The following is a 22,480-nucleotide window of genomic DNA, read 5'->3' as shown; positions in this document are numbered from 1 at the left end:
GAATAAGCACATAGAACACTTCTAGACACATTAAGAAATGAGAGTTGACATTATTACCAGCAGAGAAAAATCATCATTTGACTTCCTGTTATAGTGTCATGTCCTCCCAGAGGAAATATCACTGCCAGAGAAATTTAGTGTCCACCTGAATTCCTTGTGTGAGCCACTATAATTCACCATATTATAAATCAACAATCTCAAATTCTTTCTTTGGAAATAAAGAACAAAAAATCACAATTATTTATTATTTATAACCTGCCTTCTTCTACAAAGGATTTGAGAGAACCAAGATAATGAAATAAGAATGTGCAAGAGTATCCCCAGATATCCCTGGGGAAAAATAGTGAAAGTCAAAATATACCCTGTCCTGGTGTATTTATATATGCTTTACATGGATTTTCTCATTTAATTCTCCCAACCACCCTATAAGGTAGGAGCCCCTCGCATCCCCATTTTACAAATGAGAAAGGTGGAGCTTGGGGATATTGGGTAAGTTGGCCAAAGTTGCACGGTCAGTCAAGGTTGGAACCAGGAAATTAATTTCCAGGGTCTGATTCCAAAGTTTCAGCTCTTAACCACAATGTTATGCTGTTTTCAAAATAACAGAACACCTCAAAACAGACAAAAAGAACAAGCCTACCCATGTCACGTGAACCAAGGATTTTATTATGAATATTTTCAATAAAATACAAAAATAATAATTAAAAATGCATGAAGCCAGACCAAAAAAAATAAAGCCACGAACATATCTGTGTTTAGGGAGTTTATGTCTGTGAACCTGCTCAGCTGCACTACTGACCTTCTGATGTACTCAAAACAACCTCTGATAATAAAGGGTGTACTTCAACAGCATAGCTTGGTAGAAAACTTTTTACCAGTGATGCAAATAATACGGGAGGCACAGTAGGGTTCTGAAGACCCTAATGGCTTCTCCTTCCCCTTCTCAGCAGGATAGGATGCTCCTATCTTCCCACCCCCTCCTCCTATCATCATAACACTCAGAAGCAGCTGTCCTGTAGGAAAGGCCCTACCTAGGGTCTTGGAGGCCTCCAGGCCAGATGTGGGAGGGTCCTCCCAGCCTTCTGACTAATCATATAAAGTGGCTCTCCCATATGGCACTCCTAGGACAATCATTTGCCTTCAAAGAGCAATGCACTTAAAGTTAGGAATGACCAACGCCAAGGAGATTTTTGTATTTCTCTATATGGATTCATGTTTATCACTCTATAGCTCCCCTCTCACAAGAAACAAAACTGCCTAGTGGTTTAATGTTTGTGGAAGTTACACACTGTACACTTTATCCAAAAATACGTGATTGGATAATATCTTGGGTTGAAGTCTGATTAATCTACAAAAAATTACAAAGAATATTTCCAAAATCATTTTGAACAGTTAAGTCACTGAAATAAATTTATGTTCTCCAAAACTGACAGAAACAGGGCTTCCCTGGTGGCACAGTGGTTGAGAGTTCGCCTGCCGATGCAGGGGACACGGGTTTGTGCCCCGGTCCGGGAAGATCCCACATGCCGCGAAGCGGCTAGGCCCGTGAGCCATGGCTACTGAGCCTGAGCGTCCGGAGCCTGTGCTCCGCAATGGGAGAGGTCACAACAGTGAGAAGCCCGCATAACACACACACACACACACACACACACACACACACATACACACACACACACACAAAGTGACAGTAACAAAAGAGAGCAAACACTTCAGTGGTCGTATTCTGGTACACTAATTGGAAAAAGAACTGTCTAGTTCTTTTATGCTTACACTTTTTTATTTTTATTTTTTTAATTAATTAATTTATTTTTGGCTGCGCTGGGTCTTCGTTGCTGTGTGTGGGCTTTCTCTAGTTGTGGCAAGTGGGGCTACTCTTCGTTGCAGTGTGCGGGCTTCTCATTGTGGTGGCTTCTCTTGTTGCAGAGCACAGGCTCTAGGCACATGGGCCTCAGGAGTTGCAGCACATGGGCTCAGTAGTTGCAGCACACAGCCTCAGTAGTTGTGGCTCGCGGGCTCTAGAGCACAGGCTCAATAGTTGTGGCACACGGGCGTAGTTGCTCCACGGCATGTAGGATCTTCCCAGACCAGGGCTCGAACCCGTGTCCCCTGCATTGGCAGGAGGATTCTTAACCAACATGCCACCAGGGAAGTCCTACGCTTACACTTTATAAAACAATTGTAAATACCAAAAAATAGTAGTGTCTTTGAAAAAGCCAAGTTCCTTGTCTTAAATTTAACTATGCTGTGTGTGAGGACAATTAATATCTACTCTACACTGAATAGTAGTGCAGGGAGATGCACCAGCAGTCAGGGAGGAAACAGTGGGAGCGAGAAGACAGAAGGAGAATAGTGAGAAGAGGTAGGAGAATGTTTTAGCTGCGCTGACTCTAGGCCCTCTACCCAAAAGGCAACAGTACACAAATAGAAGGTGATCTCAGTGCTTCTATTTCACTGCTCCTCCTGCATTTTCTCAAATGCTTTCTGATTGACTAACAGTGTAAGACACTTCCAACCATCTGTGCAGGGAACTGTTACTGTGTTCTTTCCTAGAACGAGTGGCAAAGGACAACTCAAGGAGCATTCTAAATTGTCATAGTAACGCCCCCAGGAGCCAGCTGCCCTGGGGTAGCCACTAGACCAAGAGTTTTGGTGCTCACCATGGCACAGAAAAAGGGGCTCTCATCCAGGCCATCTCCGAACATGGGTGTGTACAACATTCTCCTGGGAGCTGTATAAAGCCCAGGCCCTAGCCTGGGGATCCTGACTTACTATGGACCTAAAAGCTCCCTGTGTGTTTAAAGACACAGTCATATTTAACAACCACTGTTTTGACCCAAATGCCTAGGCACTAATGAGTCAGAATTGTTGACTGTCTTTTATGATTGTCATATACAACCAGAAAACAGGCAACAAATGCCTGATATCTTCAGGTCAACGATTTCTCGCCTTTCTTCTCCCAACCATATGACTGATACAAATGAAGTTTTTCCTTGGCAATAAATGAAAGCAACTCCTCAAGCAAGTCTTCCTAGATAAAGTTATTAATGTGCTTTCTAACTTTAAAACGAAAGCAACGCAAGGGTCATGAGCTCTTCTGATTAAAGGGAAATGAAACAAGAAGGATCCTTGATACCAGGGTTGCCACAGTAGTTTACCTAAAGAGCAGAAAGACTCTGAGTTTTCTTTTTTAATATTAATACCCAAGTCCAGATTCGCTTTACAAATATTTGAGGTTGAAGGACTAAGCAACCAACTAATGGGTTGGCTTTGTCAGGACAATAAAGGATTTTGCTTTAGTTGAATGATGAAAGGGGAGATAATTTTTTAAACTACAGTCAACTCTATTGCTAATGTTGAACATCAAGCTGATTCTTTCTTACTACTTAGAATGACTTAAAACCACTTCATGTTACTTTTCTTTTCAGAGAATAAAGCTAACTGAATCAGAATTCCTTTTGGGAAGGTAAAGTTCAAAGAAAAAGGAATGCAATGCTTTCTAAAGTTATAAATAAGTGATGTACAGATCACCTACTGATTGACGGATGAATTAAAGAAAAGATTTGGATCAACTGTTGATTTGAGAAAAACAATAATGACTCTAAGTTCTAAAGACTTGAGACCCTAAAAATCTCATTGTTGAATTCAAGTAAAATCCTTAGAAACAGCTAAACTGTTTAACTGAGCTACTCAGGAAAAAACTTGCTTATGTCTACCTCTAGAGAACTCATTAAGAATTTCACTAGAAAACAAGTTTCTTAGAGAAGTAACTAAGAGTAGGTGATGATAGGATCTGGTCAACAGAAACAAGGACTGTGAAATAAGAAGACCTGTTTACAGGCAGGATGTCTTATGCTTATTGTTCTTGGAATTTACATAATTTGATTATGGTAAACACTATACCTTTGACATTTCATGAGGGAGGAATCGCTCTGATTTATATACAGTACTTATTCTGACCTTTTTAACAATGCCTCTTTTGTTAGAAAGTATCTGTAGTAAGCAATCTTGAAAGTAAAGCAAACCTGAGCTCTTTATAACTACGCTGGGTTGAAGCATGCAGTTCTTTGCAAAGGCAAAGAAACCTTAACGAAAACAGACTAAATGAAAAAAGTCTAAGTAATTCAAGCCTTGAAAAAACAGTAAGTATAATGTCTTTCATACATTTATTATCTAAAAAAACTGTTCTAATTTTTAAAGTGAAAGAAGCCAAAATCAAATATCCCTTTCAACAGCTTACTGATAGATTCTTTATATTCATTATAACTTAAAAAAATGAAAACTTATGATTACCAAAGGGGAAAGGAGTAGGGTAGGGATAAATTAGGAGTATGGGATTAACAGATACAAACCACTAGATATAAAAATAGATAAACAATAAGGATTTTCTGTATAGCACAGGGAACTATAATAACCTATAATGGAAAAGAATCTGAAAAAAAATATGTACATGTATAACTGAATCATTTTGCTGTATACCTGAAACTAACACATTATTATAAATCAACTATACTTCCATCTAAAAAAAAGAAAAGTATCTAAATCATCATTAAATACTATTTATTAACAAGATGACCCATGCAATTGGACTTTCTAAAGGTCAAATGCTTTTTCTTTTTAATCAGGGAGCTACAAAGCCTCTACACTGATATGCAAATGTTCATGTGTATGAGGATAAGTACATTAGTTTCTGTAGAGCTCCATAGTTTTTAAGTTTGAAAATGAACTTTAGGCACTGAAAAGTTTAGGAAGCATTGCTTTAGACACCACAAGTATTTTTGGTGAAACAAAAACAGCAATACTGGTTACCATACAAAGAGAAACTCTAGCCTTTAAAAATATTTCTTGACTTAAAGCTTAATAGTATTTTGAACATCAATAGAATGTAAGTTCTGGGAGGGCAAGAATTTTTTTTTTTAAATTCATTTATGTGTCCCCAATGCCCAGATCAGTGCCTTTCCCCGAGGACAGCAGTACTTGTTTGCTGAATAAATGAAGATCAGTAATTCAACAGCAATAGTGTGAAACCTCTGTTGCCCAATGGAAATAAAAAGATGCAGTCTCTGTTTAACTTGTAGTCAAAGATCTCTAAATGGAAATACTTAGGAGAAGATGCTACACAGATACTCTTCAACTTACAGGGTTACGTCCTGATAAAATCATTCAGCTTTACAAGAGCATTGTACCGAATATGGCTAGCCCAGGGAAAGATCAAAATTCAAAGTACAGTTTCCAGCAAATGTGTATTGCTTTCACACCACTGTGAAGTCAAAAAATCCTAAGTCGAACCACTGTAAGTCGGGGACTGTCCATAAATTTATCTGCTAATTTTTATTTACTTTTTTTTTTTTTTTTAGCAGGACAGAATTTTGCAAATGATGCTCCCCTAGAGACATGTCTGACAGCAGAGTTCTGATTAACACAGAACCTGAAACAAATCCATTACCATTGCTGATGCACTCAACCTTGAGTTCTCTCTTATTAATAAGCACATCCCCACCGGAGTGGAAGGAAGACAGAAAAAATTAAGACAATAATGACACAACCTTTTAATACTTTGCCTCAACAACAGTGAGAGACTTGTAAACTTCCTTTAACTGCATCGATGCCCAGTCTGTGTAGGGCATTCTGCAAGGTGCTGGGAACAGAAAGATAAGGAGAGGGTAAAGTCTTATCTTCAGAAAAGGAACTAACGAGGACCGTATCATGAGTAATTCCTTTGTCAATGGTGAATCACCTTACAGCACAAATGGCAATGAAGAGCAAAGAAGTCATTGTAAGGTGGGTTGCTATGTGTGAGCGTGATTTGACTGGTAGTGAATTTAGGAAAACTAAATTAATCTGAATTCTCTATAGGCAGAAGACACAGGGCAGAGGAGAACAGACAGAGACGACCAGAATCCTGGTGAAAAGAACACCCATCTGCTCATCTTTTAAAACACAGGAATAGGGGTGGAAAGCCCTTCTGATCAATTTCTAAAACTCTGCACTGTTTAAGTACAATGAGACAAATTGGCTGAGTAAGTGTTTAGAGCTAAAGGGGATGAGAAAGCCAGTTCTGAATACATTTACTCTATGAGTTTTTGGTTTTCTGCCACTTTAAAGTTCCAGCCACTTATTCTTATAATAATGTAGTAATTTAAAATTTCAAAAGTAATTGGAATTGTGTGGCTCTTAAAATGCTACAGAGAAAAACTGTGGATCACTTCTACGCTGGGTGTTCTCAGCATGAATAAAGTTATTTGTTTGCTTGTTTTTGTTTTAATTTAGATCCTCCTCCTGGTCCATTTCTTAAAATCTCTCCTATTAGCATCACTACATCTTAATTTTTTTTTTTGTATGCAACAGAAGTGTGACCAAAGGGGGAGCAAACCACAGAATCTGATTAACTTCGAAGTGACAACAATCCCAATTTTCATGCACCTGCTAGAAGAATCAAATGATGGCAAAGAAGGGGGAGAGTGGAAAGCACTCATGCCTTTAAAGAGGAAGCCTGAGGGAAGGTCACTGTGGGTCAGTGATGTACAGACACCCACAGGGAACTCTGTGCCAGCATGTCTACACACAGCAGGAAGCACTCTGGGCCACATGGAATTGTTGATATTGCCACAGTCCAAGGAGGACCTCTGAATGCCTTCTTCTATTTCTGTTCTCAAATAGAGTTGTGCTCCCTGCATGCATGGCCAGTCAGACATTTTCGCCTCCATTATTGCTGTACTTTGGAGAGGTTATAATTTTGAGTTAATTTTATAACATAAAACTGTAAAAAGAGATTTACGCCAACTATCTTTCTACGTTCAAAACAACAAATGCTCCTAATTTATGTAAAAATATAGAGACTGAATTTGTGTGATCACACTATAATAAGTTGTAAATGAGGTATGAAATGAGAAATTCTAGCACAGTGCTCAGAGGATTAAAGAATCATATGTGGTCCCTTAACTGTGTTATGTACTATAATATAGACACAAAAATATTAGCATTTTTTCCAAGAGTGGGCTAAATAACTACTCTCACCAACAGCTCCCTTCTGTAAGGTCTTTAAAAAGTTTCCCAGTAACTAAGTCTTTTCAAAAGAAGCCCTAATTCTTTAATTTCCTCTTAAAAATGAAAGGCAATTAGATCACATCAGCCTCTGAAGAGACCAAATGGAAGCTACCGTTGTAATGTCTTTAATTCTCCTCCTCCTGCTAGATTCCCAGTCTCAGTTTTTTCCAACTGTGATGTGTCAGACTCCAACTCTACCACCTGATACCTCTTTTCTGAGCACACCTGGCAAAAGCTGTCTAACTGGGGAGCCAGGATTCACCACCAATTTCAGATGTCTCTCTTTGGAGGTCCCGTCCTGCACTCAGCAGTTCCATTTTTCATCACTAACTCACTTCCCATCACATTTTTGCTCAAAGGCTGCTGACCTTGTTCCTGCAACTCACTTTCAGCCCTGAACTCCCTTTCATTTTCTCTTTTGCTCTCCAGCAGCAGCTCATCTTGTTTCCCCACTTTCCTTATAAAAGATCAAGGCCACAGACCCAGTCCCTGTTTTCCATTTCAATATCTTACACCCATTTCAGCGCCCTCCCTCCCTCCCTCCCACATTGGTAGAAGAAGGGACCTTCCTCCTTCTCGAAATAGCTGCCTTCACATGTGTCCTGGATCCCTTCTGCCATCTGCTCCAGGAGTCACCTTTGGGTCTCCAGCAGGGCCTCACGCTGCTCGCACACAACTGTTACTCCTGTGCACTGTGTGATGTGTGAATGAATGAACAAGGGAGTGGTGAGTGGTTTCCTCACCTTTGGGAGAACAAATCTCTACGTTTTTTAAATTATTTTTTAAAAAATTTATTTAAGTATAGTTGAGTTGAGTTATAATGTTGTGTTAATTTCTGCTGTACATCAAAGGGACTCAGTTATACATATATACATTCTTTTTCATTATGGTTTATCACAGGATATTGAATACAGTTCCCTGTGTTATACAGTAGGATCTTGTTTTTTAGGACAAACCTTTATTAATTCAGAGTTTTGGGGAAGCTGGTCCTTATACAGACACAGGATTTTGCTTAAGCATATAAGGTATTCCCTCTCACAGAACATTAATCCTCTAAAAGTTGCCTATTTTGTTTTATATATGAGTCAAAGCTTATGGTTTAAAGATAATACTATTGTAATATATGTGTTATTATAATACTGAATGCCCTAGACCTTCAGAAAACATTCCTGTTAAGTTCTGCCAAAAACATTCCCAAAAATATCATTGTCAGTTCAAAGGAACCCAGGATTATTATTCAAGGCAGAATGGAATCCAAACCATGTATGGGGCTAGTGACTAGACCAGATTAATAAACCCGTCTTCTTTCGAAGAGATTGAAAAAAATGCCTGCCCTCATGGCTTTCCTGCCCACATGCATAAAACATTGATAATTTTAAGGAGGTAATTCATTAACCATACATACTATAGGCTAAAAGGTAAAGCAAACACCCACAGGCCTGTCACAAGGAATTCACAACCATTCAATTCTGTCACACCGCTCCGCCTATCCCTTTGCTCTTTCTTTGTTTTTCTCTCTTTTTTTTCCTGTTGCTGAAGTATTTTAAAGCAAATCATATCCTTGATGCCATTCGACCTGTTTACTAGTCTCTCTAAATCTTATATAACTATAATAACACATACCTTAAAAATTAATAATAATTCCTTAGACTGTATGATTTCTTTAAGAATTCAAGACCAAACACCACATATCATTTCTGGTTATGTTAAAGTACAGTTCCCGTTTTTAATCATCATCATCATAGCTTATAATTACTGACCAATGACCCGGTGTCAAGCATTAGACTAAAAAGTATATGCATTATCTCATGTAATCCTCAAATAATCCCATGAGAGAAGTACTATTATTATCCTCTTTTAGCAGATAAATTACAGACGTAAGAGACATGAATTAATTTGCCCAGGCTGATGTAGCTACTGAATGGCAATGGCAGATCCTCTGACTCTAGAGCCTGGCCACTTACATACTATAGAGTGGTATCTGCACAAGATACAAGATCTGAGTCTTGAGGATGGAGAGAAATTCAGATATAGTCCAGAAAGAGTTCATATAAAAAAAAATATCTGTGCCTCACCAATAATATTCACTACTTTTTCGTAAATGACAGAACTGGAATATACTAAAAAAGAAGGTAATTTTAGGCAATATAAAATTTATATGGAAATGAAGCATTTAATGAAAATGGAGAGTTTAACTGTGTGATGATAGAAAAAGCACATAACTTCAGTCAAGTATGTGAATAAGGTACCAGCAAGAAAGTCAACTTTATCTGAACTTAATTACTATGAAAAGCCTTTTTGTATTTAATCACCAGGATAAGACTTTTTAGAGAAGTACTACTCTGTGCTATTTTCTCAAATAAAAGCCTATGCCAACAGCTTACACGTATATAAGCAGCCCTATACTAGGCTGAGGGCTCACTGGTGGAACTTAGGTCCTATTAAATATATCCTCTGATGAGAATGAAATACGATAACAGATCAGTCCTGAAACTTAGAACATAGCACTAACCAAAGTACTGAAAGTTGTAAGGGAAATAGTCAACAAGTGGACTATGTCATTTTCATTGGCCCATGTAACTTATACTCTATTGTAGATTAACTGACATATTAATATGTCAACACAGGAAAGATAAGAATACACACATCCAGAGCTGCACAGACTATGAAAAACATAAACGCTACGACTATTTCTATCACCAAATAGTACAACATCCAATTTTAAATGCAAGCTGAAAGAAACACTTGTAGCACATGATGCTAAGTACAAGCAGACCTCATCTGATTGTGCTTCTCTTTATTGCACTTCACAGATATTGCATTTTTTACAAATTGAAGGTCTGTGACAAACCTGTGAAGAGCAAGTCTATCGGCGCCCGTTTTCCAACATTTGCTCATTTCAGGTCTCTGTGTCAGGTTTTCGTAATTCTAGCAATATTTCAGACCTTTTCATTATTATTATATTTGTCATAGTGACCCATGATCGGTGATCTCTGATGTTACCACTGCAATTCTTTTGGGGCATCTCGAACTGCGCCCATACAAGTTGGGTGTGTGATCTGACTGCTCCACCATCATGAGATGTTCCTCTTCTCTCTCCCTCTCCTAAGGCCTCCCTGTTCTCTGAGATACAATAATACTGAAATAAGGACAATTCATAACCCTACAATGGCCTCCAAGCATTCAAATGAAAGGAAGAGCCGCATGTTTCTCACTTTAACTCAAAAGCTAGAAACGATTAAGCTTCATGAGGAAGGTATGTGGAAAGCTGAGACAGGCTGAAAGCTAGGCCTCTCACACCAGTTAGCCAAGTTGTGACTGCACAAAGGGAAAGTTCTTGAAGGAAATGAAAAGTGCTACTCCAGTGAACACATGAAAGGTAGAGCAAAACAGCTTTATGGATGATATGGAGAAAATTTTAGTGGTCTGGACAGAGATCAAACCAGCCACAACATTCCCTTCAGCCAAAGTCAGATCCAGAGAAAGGCCCTAACTCTCATCAATTCTCTGAAGGCTGAGAGGGGTGAGAAAGTTGCAGAAGAAATGTTTGAAGCTAGCGGAGGTTGGTTCATGGGGTTTAAGGCAAGAAGCCGTCTCCATAACATCAAAGTGCCAGGTGAAGCAGCAAGTGCAGATGTAGAAGCCGCAACAAGTTATCCAGAAGATCTAGCTAAGATAATCCATGAAGGTGGCCACACCAAACAACAGATTTTCAAGGTAGACACAACAGCCTTATATCATAAGAAGATGCCATCTAGGACTTTCATAGCTGGAGAGGAGAAGTCAGTGCCTGGCTTCAAAACTTCAAAGGACAGGCTGACTCTCCTATTTGAGGCTAATGCAGCTGGTGACTTTAAGTTGAAGCCAGTGCTTATCTACCATTCTGAAAATTGTAGGGCCTTTAAGAATGATGCTAAATCTACTATGCCTATGCTCCATAAATGATACAACAAAGCCTGGATGACATCATATCTGTTTACAATATGGTTTACTGAATATTTTAAGGCCACTGTTGAGACCTAGTATCCTGGAAAAAGAGATTCCTTTTAAAATATTACTGTTCATTGACAATGTACCTGGTCACCTAAGATCTCCGATGGAGAGGTACAACAAGACTCATGCTGTTTTCATGCCTGCTAACACAACATCCATTCTGCAGCTCATGGATCAAGGAGTCATTTCGACTTTCAAGTCTTACTATTTAAGAAATACAATTTGTAAGGCTAGAGCTGCCATAGATAGTGATTCCTCTTGTGGATCTGGGCAAACTCAATTGAAAGCCTCTGAAAGGATTCATCGTTCAAGATGCCATTAAGAAAACACTTGTGCTTCATGGGAAGATGTCTAAATAACATTAACAGGAGTTTGGAAGAAGCTGATTCCAACCCTCATGGATGAGTTTGAGGAGCTCAAGACTTCAGTAGAGGAAGTAACTGTAGATGTGGTAGACACAGCAAGAGAACTGGAATTAGAAGTGGAGACTGAAGATGTGACTGAATGGCTGCAATCTCATATTTAACCTCGAAAGGATGAGAAGTGGCTTCTTAAGGATGAGCAATGAAATTGGTTTCTTGAGATGAAATCTACTCCTGGTGAAGATGCTGTGAAGATGGCTGAAATGACAACAAAGGATCTATAATATTATATGAACTTAGTTGATAAGGCAGGGTTTAAGAGGACTGACTCCCATTTTTGAAAGAAGTTCTGCTGTGGGTAAAATGCTATCAAACAGCATTGCATGCTACAGAGAGATCGTTCATGGAAAAAAAGAGTCAACTGATGCAGCAAATTTCACTGATGTCTTAGTTGAAGAAACTGTCACAGCCACCCCAGCCTTCAGTGACAACCACCCTCATCAGTCAGCACCATCAATATGTCTTGCTGGTGGCAAGACACTCCACCAGCAAAAAAGATGAGGGATCAAATGATGGTTAGCATCTTTTAGCAATAAAGTTTTGTTTTGTTTGTTTTGTTTTTTTGCGGTACGCAGGCCTCTCAGTGTTGTGGCCTCTCCCATTGCGGAGCACAGGCTCTGGACGCACAGGCTCAACGGCCATGGCTCACGGATCCAGCCGCTCCGCGGCATGTGGGATCTTCCCGGACCGGGGCACGAACCCGTGTCCCCTGCATTGGCAGGTGGACTCTCAACCACTGCGCCACCAGGGAAGCCCAACAATAAAGTATTTTTTGATTAAGATATGCATTTTTTTTTCAGACACAAAGACTATAGTATAGTGTAAACATAACTTTTGTATGCACCAGGAAACCAAAAAATTCCTGTGACTTGCTTTATTGTGATACTCACTTTATTTCAGTTGTCTGGAACCAAACCTGTGGTTTGATTTCTTTATACAAATCCCCTCTCCCCTGATATTCCCAGTCCTATACCCCAGTTTATGCACATCCACTCTCTGCCCTTTCGCCCTTTCTCCAGTCCTTGGCTCATCTTCCCACCTGCAATTTCAAGGTTGTTTCCTGATGTCTTCTAAGGGACCTTGATCCAGCAATGACCTCCCCTCTCCCATGAGTGTAACCTCTCCCAGGTTACTGGATCCTTCCTGTCAATTCTTAATAAGCTCAAGCCTCTTCCACTTCAGTTTCTTAAAAAAACAAAACAAAAGGAAAAACCCTCAACAGACCCCTTGCTATACACTGGTGAGTAAAAAATTGGTTGCGGAAGAAAACAGATTACTATTAATATCGAAGTTTATGAGAATGGGTATAGAAAAGTGATTAAGGACAGTGATGCCTGATCAGACTGCATGTTAAAATACAACTCCACTATATACCAGCTGTGTGGCCTTGGGCAAGTTATTAATCGCTCTGTGCCTCACTTTCCCCATCTATAAAAAATGGGGATATAGTCAGCCTTCCGTATCTGTAGGTACTGCATCCGCAGAGTCAATCAACTGCAGATAGAAAATATTCAGGAAAACATATTCCAGAAAGTTTCAAAAAGCAACTATTTAAATAGTATTTATATTTTATTAGGTATTATAAGTAATTTAGAGATGATTAAAAGTATATGGGAGGATGTGTGCATGTTATATGCAAATACTATGCCATTTTATGTAAGGAACTTGAGTATCTGTGGATTTTGGTACCTGAGGGAGGTCCTGAACCAATTCCCCACGGATACCAAGCGAAGACTGTATTAATATTACCTACCTCGTAAGGTTGTTACAGGGGATAAATAAGTTAATATTTATTAAACAGCTTAGAACAGTGTCTGGCACATGGTTGTGTTATATGGCATATAAGTGTTAGTTAAATAAACTGAATAGAACGGAATAAAATGAAATTACAGATGCTATCTAGGGAAATGATTCCCTGACTCTTCTAGCTATACCTTTACAGCCTGGAGAAATTATAAACTTTCAACCAGATAGATGCTCTCTAAAAATATTTTACTCATATAAAACTTAATTTGGCAAACATTTTTTTTAACTAAGAAATTACCTTTTATGGTGAGAAATCATGTCAAAGAGTGTGCAAAACTCACTCAAATAAACTAACGTATGTTATTTCTGATGATAATTGAGTCCAAAGTAGCTGTACCTGCCAGGGGCTCTGTCTGGGCAGATGCTGTTACATGAACAAATGAGGAAGGAAAAAAGGAAAAGAAGTACAGGGTAGGTGTATGTTAGCAAGATGCTGTCAGAATATGCCTGCATCTTTCTGGTACAGTAACAGGTGTCTGAAACATGCATCAGAGGCTTAATATTCTAGGTCACCTTCAGGCAGAAGCTGTTTCGAATAATATTAATGGGCTTTCTAAACACAGCTCAACATCAATGACTAATTGTTTTAAGTCTCTGTCAGAAAACGTACGCTTCCTGGTACTGAGGAAATACCATGTGCTTCATTTCTCCACACAGTGAACTAGAGGGGGTAATTTTCATGTGTTGACTCCTTTTGCATTTGACATCTCCAGGTACTGAATCTAAGATTCTGATCACTGGCACACAGTAAGAGTTGATGCTTTTTTGCTATTCTTAAAGTATCTTGAGAAGGACTCAATTTGAAAAACCAATTTCTATAGCATAGGATATTTCTGAGGCCCTATATTAGTTTCAGTGTTATCACTATCAATAATTTATAACAACTTATTATTAGGGCTATCAGTCTCTGAAGATCTCTCTCTGGGCAATAAAATCCTGTTCAATGATGGAAATGTTCAGACAAATATTGAAGCCCTTGAGGAGGAACGTGGCTGAGGCCAACGCAGGAAGAGGGTGTTCACAGGGCAAACTCTGGGGCCAGATCACTGGCTTGCAACTCTGTGCTTTGCCTCTGGCCAGTTTGTAAACTTAGGCAAGTTCCCTAACCTTTCTGTGCCTTGCTTCCTCACCTATACAATCAGTGCTGATAATATATTTAAAGCATTTAGAACAAAGTCTGGCAGGTAATTAGTGCTCAATAAAATCCTGGCTGTTTGCTTCTTAGAGGAGGTAAGTTAAACGAAAAAGTCCTAGCCAGTTGTCTGCCTTGTGAGAGGAATAAACATCTATCTTTCCTAATCAAACTTCTACAGGGTTTGTACATGTTGGCCCCTCCACTTGTACCTGGACAAGGTAATTTCCTGTGATTAATGGTCAGGGCAACACCATAAAGATTACACTTCGATTGTATTTTATTTTCTGTAAATTACAGCACTAATGATTCTATTTAACAACAAACGCATTCCCTGAACTATACCATCTTTTGCCTAGTAAATTTTATGGTTTGGATTGGACTTTGAATGCTGAAAAAGAAATAAAAAAATCAAATTATCCATTCTCTTCAACAAATAAATTATAAGGAATTTAAGAGGGAGAGGGAAAGGGAAAATACAGCTGCAAAGTGACTGGCAAACTTATCAGCCATGCAATGGATGGACTTTATTTGGATCACGTAAATTCCAAATTTGGAATCTGTAAAACAATATACATCAGTCAACAGCAGAACTCTGAATAGACTGGAAATGGATAACTGATGATGTTAAGGGAATATTTATTTTGTGGGTGGCAATTTCTTTAGAGCACCTTTTTTTTTTTTTGCAGTACTTAGGCCTCTCACTGTCGTGGCCTCTCCCATCGCGGAGCACAGGCTCCGGACGCGCAGGGTCAGCAGCCATGGCTCACGGGCCCAGCTGTTCCGCGGCATGTGGGATCTTCCCAAACCGGGGCACGAACCCGTGTCCCCTGCATTGGCAGGCGGACTCTCAACCATTGCGCCACCAGGGAAGCCCTTCTTTTTTTTTTTAACAGATAGGTACACCCCGTAATATTTACATATGAAAATTTGATGTCTGGGATTTGCCTCCCATAAGCTGGGGGCAAAGAGCAGGACTAGAAAGGGATGTGGTTAAAACAAGATCAGCCCTGAGTCAATCATTCTTGTCACTGGTGGCAGGTCCGTGAAGCTTCACGATACTATTTTACTTTTTTATACATCTGAAATTTTCTAAAGTAAGAAGTTTAAAAAAGTAATACGAGTTGATTTTAAAATACCCCCACATCCCACACTGCATTCATTGTTGCACATAAGAAGAAACACAACAATGCCTCAAAAATCATATCTTGCATTTATAATACCTTTTTCTGTGAAGATGCAAATACTTTACACTCATCAGCTACGCCAGAAGCAGTGAGGGAAGCAAGACTTGTCACCAGTTTCAAGATGAAGGAAAAGACAGAGGTAGGTGAAAGGATCAGGGCAGCAGCAGTCAACTGCAGAGACAAGAATCAAGCCCAGTCCTCAGATCTGTGCATCCTAAGGCCTCTTCAAAAGGTAATGGTGACACCACCCTGTGCAGCGTGAATCCGAGCTACTCATAGCAAGGTTTTGAACACTCCCTAAAAGAATAATCGCTGTGCTATCTGAGGCCTCAGAGAGTCAAGAAAAGAAATCTGAGATGGTTCCAAACACCTAGTAAGCGGGTGTTTTCACTCTTACTCATTCTTCTGTCAATCACCTTTATAGTGATTATGAGTTTGGGAGGTGAGAGCCGATGGCCAAACTCAGTGAGTAGAAGCAGGGGAGAGAAATTCAGGCTTGATTTCTCCTAGGGTCATTCTGTATCAGGTGTGTGCGACAGAGGGAAAAGGAGATGGGAGGGAGAGGGGAAGCAAGAGGGGAGGGGGAGAGGGTGGAGGGGAAAAAACCAGGAGGGGGAAGGAGGGAGGGCAGAGGAGGGAGGCAGGCATGTAAGGCAGCCCAACCACATCCAGAGCAGGTAAAAGGCCCAGCTCCCGGCCTGAACCTAGGGACCACAAAAACAATATTTTAGGGTTTCTGTAGCCAGGTTATTTTCCTACTTTCACCAAGTAAGCAGGAATAAAAGAAAGGGAATTCTGTCGATCAAAACCTAAAAGAACATTTTAGAAAATCTGAAAATGTTTGTAACAAGACAAAACTGAAAGACCAGCTAATATTAATCCTACATAAATGCAATTTGAGTGGCAAAGGGGAATGTATATTCCTCAAAAACTTTAGCTGAACAGGAATGAGCAAAAGAGTGACCTCATTTCTCCCTGTTACAATCCATAACAAACAATAGCTTGTTAAATATTTTAGAGACCATACATTATACAATGTTATGAAGACTTTGGTTAAACTACACTACCTGGAAACCAAGCTTTCTAACACACACTTCAATATGTAAGCAGGCATTACCTCTAAATAATCTTTCACATGTCTAAAGCCAGTGCTAAGCTGTAACTTGAATCCTTTTCTCAGGCCTTTATCTTCCCTTTTTAGTGGTGTTGATTTGGGAAGGGGGAAGGGTTTTTTAACTCACTGATTCATTTTCTCCAACAGTATATAAAGTCGATTTTGAAACTGAATTACCATTGTTATTTCCACACCTCATAAACCCTGTCCTTGCTGCACAAAACCACCACCTTTAAATTCTATGAACACAGGACTTCCCTGGTGGCGCAGTGGTTAAGAATCCGCCGGCCAATGCAGGGGACATGGGTTCGAGCCCTGGTCCGGGAAGATCCCACATGCCGCAGAGCAACTAAGCCCGTGCTCCACAACTACTGAGCCTGCGCTCTGGAGCCCACGAACCACAACTACTGAGCCCACGTGCCACAACTACTGAAGCCTGAGCGCCTAGAGCTTGTGCTCCGCAACAACAGAAGCCCGCGCACTGCAACGAAGAGTAGCCCCTGCTCGCTGCAACCAGAGAAAGCCCGCGCACAGCATCGAAGACCCAATGCAGCCAAAAATAAATAAAATTTTAAAAATTAAAAAATTCTATGGACATAGTCCACTGTCAAGAAATAGAAAGTATACTTTCTAGTAGGTAATGAATAACATATAAGTTAATTCACCAAAGATTTTATGGCTATAAATGCACTAAAAATAAACTTCACACATATTTCCTAGAAAAAGATTTTTTTTTTTACCAGAAAATACTCCAAGATTATTTTATATTTACAAAACAATATATGTGGCTCATTGTTGCTTAAAATTGTCAACGTTTATTTTAGTAAGTATTATTTCTTTAAAGTGTGGTACAATTGGGTCATTATGTGTAAGTTGTGGTACAATTTTAATTCCAAATTCAAATTTAAAAATTTTAATGTAAAAGATGGTGTGGATTGTGCTCAACTTTAAGACTTAAAAATTTTTAAACATACAAGAAGTCTCAAAAAAAGTTGAGACCTTTGGATAACAACCAAAACGTCCATTGTAAGCTTCTCCTAAATTTTGAAAACTTGCCATAAGAGAACTACAACAGGTAAGACAGAGAAAGAAGAAAAATGAAGGTGAAAATTGTTTATTATTTCCCAGCTCTGAAACTCTCATGGGAAGGTTTCCAAGTATTTAGTTGTCTCTCAATATCATTTGATGCAGACAGGGTAAGAATAATATAATTGCTTACTGAAAATTTGAAAAATACAATGTATTGAACTTGATAAGCAAACTTCAGATTTTAGAGATATTATGTCCTCCTTGCATTATCAATACAAAATAACTCCAATAACAGACCTGATATCAATGACATACTTTCATTTAATAATAATTATGGTTCCACAGCCCTTTTGAGTTTTTCAAAAAACGTTTGCATGAATCATTTCATCTAATTTTCGGGGAAACGCCTAGAAGTTAGGCAGCTTAGAAATTCACAGAGTTCTACAGATGAGAAAACAGGCTGATAGAGGAAAAATGTACAAGGTCATATATCCTGAAGCCTGCCAGTTGCAAACATCCACAATTCCAACATTAAGAAGTTCAAGTCATATCTCCACATGCAGTTACCTGATTGGTCGATTCTCTTTACTGTCAAAGAGTGAAAAGATGACCTCAAGCTCCTCTCCCAGGTTGGAACACATGAGGCTTTTCATCTGCACAAAGAGGTGATGACTGCTGGCCTGCACTGGGGTATCTTTCTTCCGATGTCGATGCTCCATCTGAATGACACCCCCCCAAAAAACATGATCAGCATGGACTGAATTAAATAACGGAACCCAACAAGCTAGTTAGCTATGGTGTGATTATGATGTCCTGTGCTTTTTGTTGTTGTTGTGTATTTGGTATCTAGTTGGATGTTAAATTCCAAATTTTCTCCCAACCACTAAAATAAAAAACTGAAGTTTGCAGACCATCAAGGAATCCTGCTTTAAGATTTGTTTCTTAATCATTAATGTTAAAATGATATCAACTCACTGAGTAGATTCAGGCAGCGTGAAGTTCAAAGGATGCTATCGGTCCCTCGTCAACTCCCAGGGTGAGAACAAATTATTAACCATCTTTTAAAAATCAGACTAAATTGTATCTAGCTGATCATTTCGCTGAACAATGTAGCTATGACTTCACATTTCTCATAATTAAAAATTCTTTTAAAGCATACTAAATTTCAAACTTGTAGTTTTCTGAGGCGGGCAGTATCAAAAGATATTCAATCACTAGAGCAAGAAAATGTTTCTAACTTGCTGCGGAGCTACAGGGAAGCAGACCTAAGAAAGCCAGTGAGGGGTCTAAAGGCAGGAACAGAGTCTGTGTCCATCTCTTATTTCCGTCCTTAATACAGCTAACCTAGGCTATACTTGGGAGGCGGGACCGGAAGTAAGAGTTCCCACAAGTTGAGGAAGGAAAGGAATCACCCATGGTTCCAGGGGTGAGGAGAACATGAGAATGATCATTTAGTCAACATATACTTGTTACGTATCTATTATAAGCCCAGCACTGGGAATGCAATGATGCGTAAACACAGAAACAGCCTGCCTTCATAGAGCTTTTCTACTAGGGGGAGCAGACATCAACAAAATTTTCCCACAAACGGATAGAAAACTGCAACTCTGATGAATGGAGAATTTGACTTGTGTCTGGGCAGTCAGAGAAGGTTTCTTGGGAAAATGACACTTTAGCTGAGAGCGAAAGAGTGAGCGGGAATTATGAACCATCTAGGACAGTACTTCTCAAACTACCTGCAGTGAAGGACCAGGTTGGTTTTTCCGCCTAACCTACCGCAGATTGATATTTTCATAAAATATCATAAAAATGCCATGGCAATGTCAAAATGTTATAAAGGTTTCTAAACGTTTACTCGCCATTTTTGTACTTGGGCCAGTTACAAACAGTTCACGGTCCAGCTAGTTCTTGGACCACAGTGTGAGCAGAACTGACTCAGGGTAAGAGCACAGGGAAAACATACAGAAAGGCTGTGAATTAACAGAACAGGTGCTAAGAATGTGTAAGAGTATTGCTTTCATAACACAGACTACTAAAGAGGCTACTTCTTGTGGATCACTTGACAATTAAAAAAATATATTAATAGCTCAGGGATTAACTCCAAAGGAGTCATATCCTTTGTTGAGGTTAAGGTACAGAACTCTATGTCTACATCAGCCATCTTTTTCTGTTTCTAAGTATAGTTCAGTAACTAATGACTAACTAAGATTTGAATGCAAAGAAATGCCATGTACAATTATAGATGCAGCAGCATAAAATCACCAGAAGTTTTTCATGCTTTTATTTTTTAAATTGAACGACTTGAAAAGTAGACAGCTAAAAAAATGCAATTAACCAAGTGCATCTATAATTATTGTATACTCAGCAGGTACACTGGACACGCCTCTGTGAAAGTGAAGAGTAAGTGCATTTTCTTTTAAAGTTGACCTCAGCATTGTGGTATGTGTTGGCCATAATTACTAGAAAAGGCTTTCTGCAGAGAAATATTCTAACTAGAAAAAAGCATAATTCTTTTTTTTCTATGAGGGTTGCTCTATTTTGGGCTTTAAAAATCCTTTATAACAGGGCAAAGGAAACATAATGCATTCATAAAACTACATCTCTTTAACTTCTCAAGCTTTTTATTTTCTGAAGTTGCTAACTTATTTACTGATTTACTTAAAAGTTCAGGGTAACAATGCGCAAACTGCTATGGAGAAATGAATAACTACTAAAGGCTAGAGCTGAAAAAACAGATATAAAAACATTATGAATAGAACAGACCTCAAAGAGATGTCTGGTCTTTACTTCAAACAGTGCAAAGTTCCCAGCATCATTCATGACATTCACTAAAAACTGAGGAGAAAAATTAGCTCCCTTATTCCTGCAAAGAATCCAATCTATCTAGATCAGTGGTTCTCAACCTTGGCTGCACTTTAGAATCACCAAGAGAGCTTTTAAAAAATACTTATGCCCAGGTCCCATCCCAGAACAATTAAATTAGAATTTCTAGGGGATGGGGGTCTGGACAGTGGTAGTTTTAAAAGCTCCCCAGGTGATTCTAATGTGCAATGAGGGCTGAGAATCACTGATTGAAATCATGTGCAGGGAGATGCAAATCCTAGAAGAGTGAAAAACCTATTGTTGCATCTCTTGTATAATTACTGCCTTGGTCTTTGCACGCATGCTAGTAATAAGCCCACTTAATTCTACCCTTTGTACGTGTGACGTGGGCCCTCACAAATGGCACTGAAATCTCCTCTCTTCCTCACCCACCATCCTTCCATGCCTGAGACAGATCTGAACTTACATAGGTTAGGATGTCTTGTTTATCTTTTGGTAATTCACTACTTTCGGGAACTGCTAAAAAATCTCTCTGTGAATATATTATTGCAGTAGCAAAATTTAAAAGGTGTGTCCACACTTCAAGAACTGTGATTTGGTAGTTATAACACATAGACAAAAATCCATCTCTGAAATAATGTATGGTTACAAAGGCACCTAGCAGTGACTCTACATGTGCTCACAGTTTAACTAGACTTTTGATTAGGAAAAGAAACAGATGCATTCCGAAGATTTATTAAAGTGATACAAATCATTAACCCTCACTAATGCATTAATTACTGGGTGAATGGTCCACACCAGGGTTCGCACCTTCAGCACTACTGACAATTTGGGCTGGTAATTTCTCTGTCGTGGGGCTGTCCTGGGCTTGGTAGGATGTTTAACGTCTTTTTCTGGCATCTACTCTCCAGATACCAGTAGTACCTCTCCCCACTCCCCACCATCCCCAATTGTGACAACCAAAAATGTCTCCGGACATTGCCAAATGTACCCTGTTCTCTGTTGGAGAACCACTGGCCTACCCACTAAGTATCACAAAGCAAGCAGCTAACCTGATCTTATTAAAACCAAGAAAGGTTCCTAAAAAGATACTCCTCATGCCCAAACAACCAGAGAACCCAGCCAATAAAGTCCTCTTTACTACAGAAGGATTGAGCTCTGGTTGTTGGCAGTAAACCGTATGTTCCAACGGGACGTATGTCAACACGGTGAGGTTTAGCGCATTTTACTGCTTAGATGAACAAAATCAGGTGAGAAAGATCTGCTAACAGGACTATCAAAAACCCAAAACAAGACATTTTTTTCCTAATGATGCAGTAGGGAGTGTGTAAGATGCAAACACCTGTGTTTCAAATATTACGGGGAGAAGACATAGTAAAGAAAGAGAAGTGGCAACAATTAATCCAGCATCCTGTGTTGGGGCATTTTACCGCCATGCCATGATCCTTGATCTAGGAGTGACAATAAATCACCACCCCACTCCCACCTTCGCCATAAGGGATTGGTGGTGGTGCCTGCCAACTCCCCCTGGCAAAGTCAATACAATCAGTCACGTTTAGGTTGCATAGAGAAAAGGGCCAGTGCTACAGAGAACCTGATTACCGCTGGGCCAGGACATAAATAGGAACTTGAAGCTGCCTTAAAGAAAAAACATGTCCTTCTGAAGCTTATAATCATTTGGGGTTCTCTTGGGCTATTGTCTTTGCTTTAGAAGCAGTAAAATGCAATCACTATGGAGGAGAAATTACAATTTCATGTAAAATTACAATGTTTTATTTTCCTCATCTGTCAAATGAAGACTGTGGACTAGGTTCTGAGCTATAAAATATGAAAAACCCCCTCCAATGGCAGTCATTGCTAATCGATCACAGCCTGGAAGAGACCCCAGAATCTTATCAATATAACACTCCCAACAGCCACAACTAACAAA

At 39.3% G+C, this 22,480-nt stretch overlaps 1 protein-coding gene across 1 annotated transcript in view; it reads right to left on the bottom strand.

The window, feature by feature from the left end:
• Positions 1 to 22,480, bottom strand: part of DOCK4 (dedicator of cytokinesis 4) — a gene marked incomplete at its 5' end in the record, with an annotated part of 331,569 nt that overhangs the window by 227,879 nt on the left and 81,210 nt on the right. The window contains one exon of the mRNA XM_082661517.1: positions 18,295 to 18,446. Within this exon, the coding sequence (XP_082517643.1) occupies positions 18,295 to 18,446 (152 nt within the window). The remainder of the gene's footprint in view (positions 1 to 18,294; positions 18,447 to 22,480) is intronic.

The sequence above is a fragment of the Grampus griseus genome (assembly GCF_964374135.1).
Source record: "Grampus griseus genome assembly, chromosome: 9".
Classification (NCBI taxonomy): domain Eukaryota; kingdom Metazoa; phylum Chordata; class Mammalia; order Artiodactyla; family Delphinidae; genus Grampus; species Grampus griseus.
Note: the sequence above shows the minus strand (reverse complement) of the source record. Positions and strands in the feature narration are given on the sequence as shown.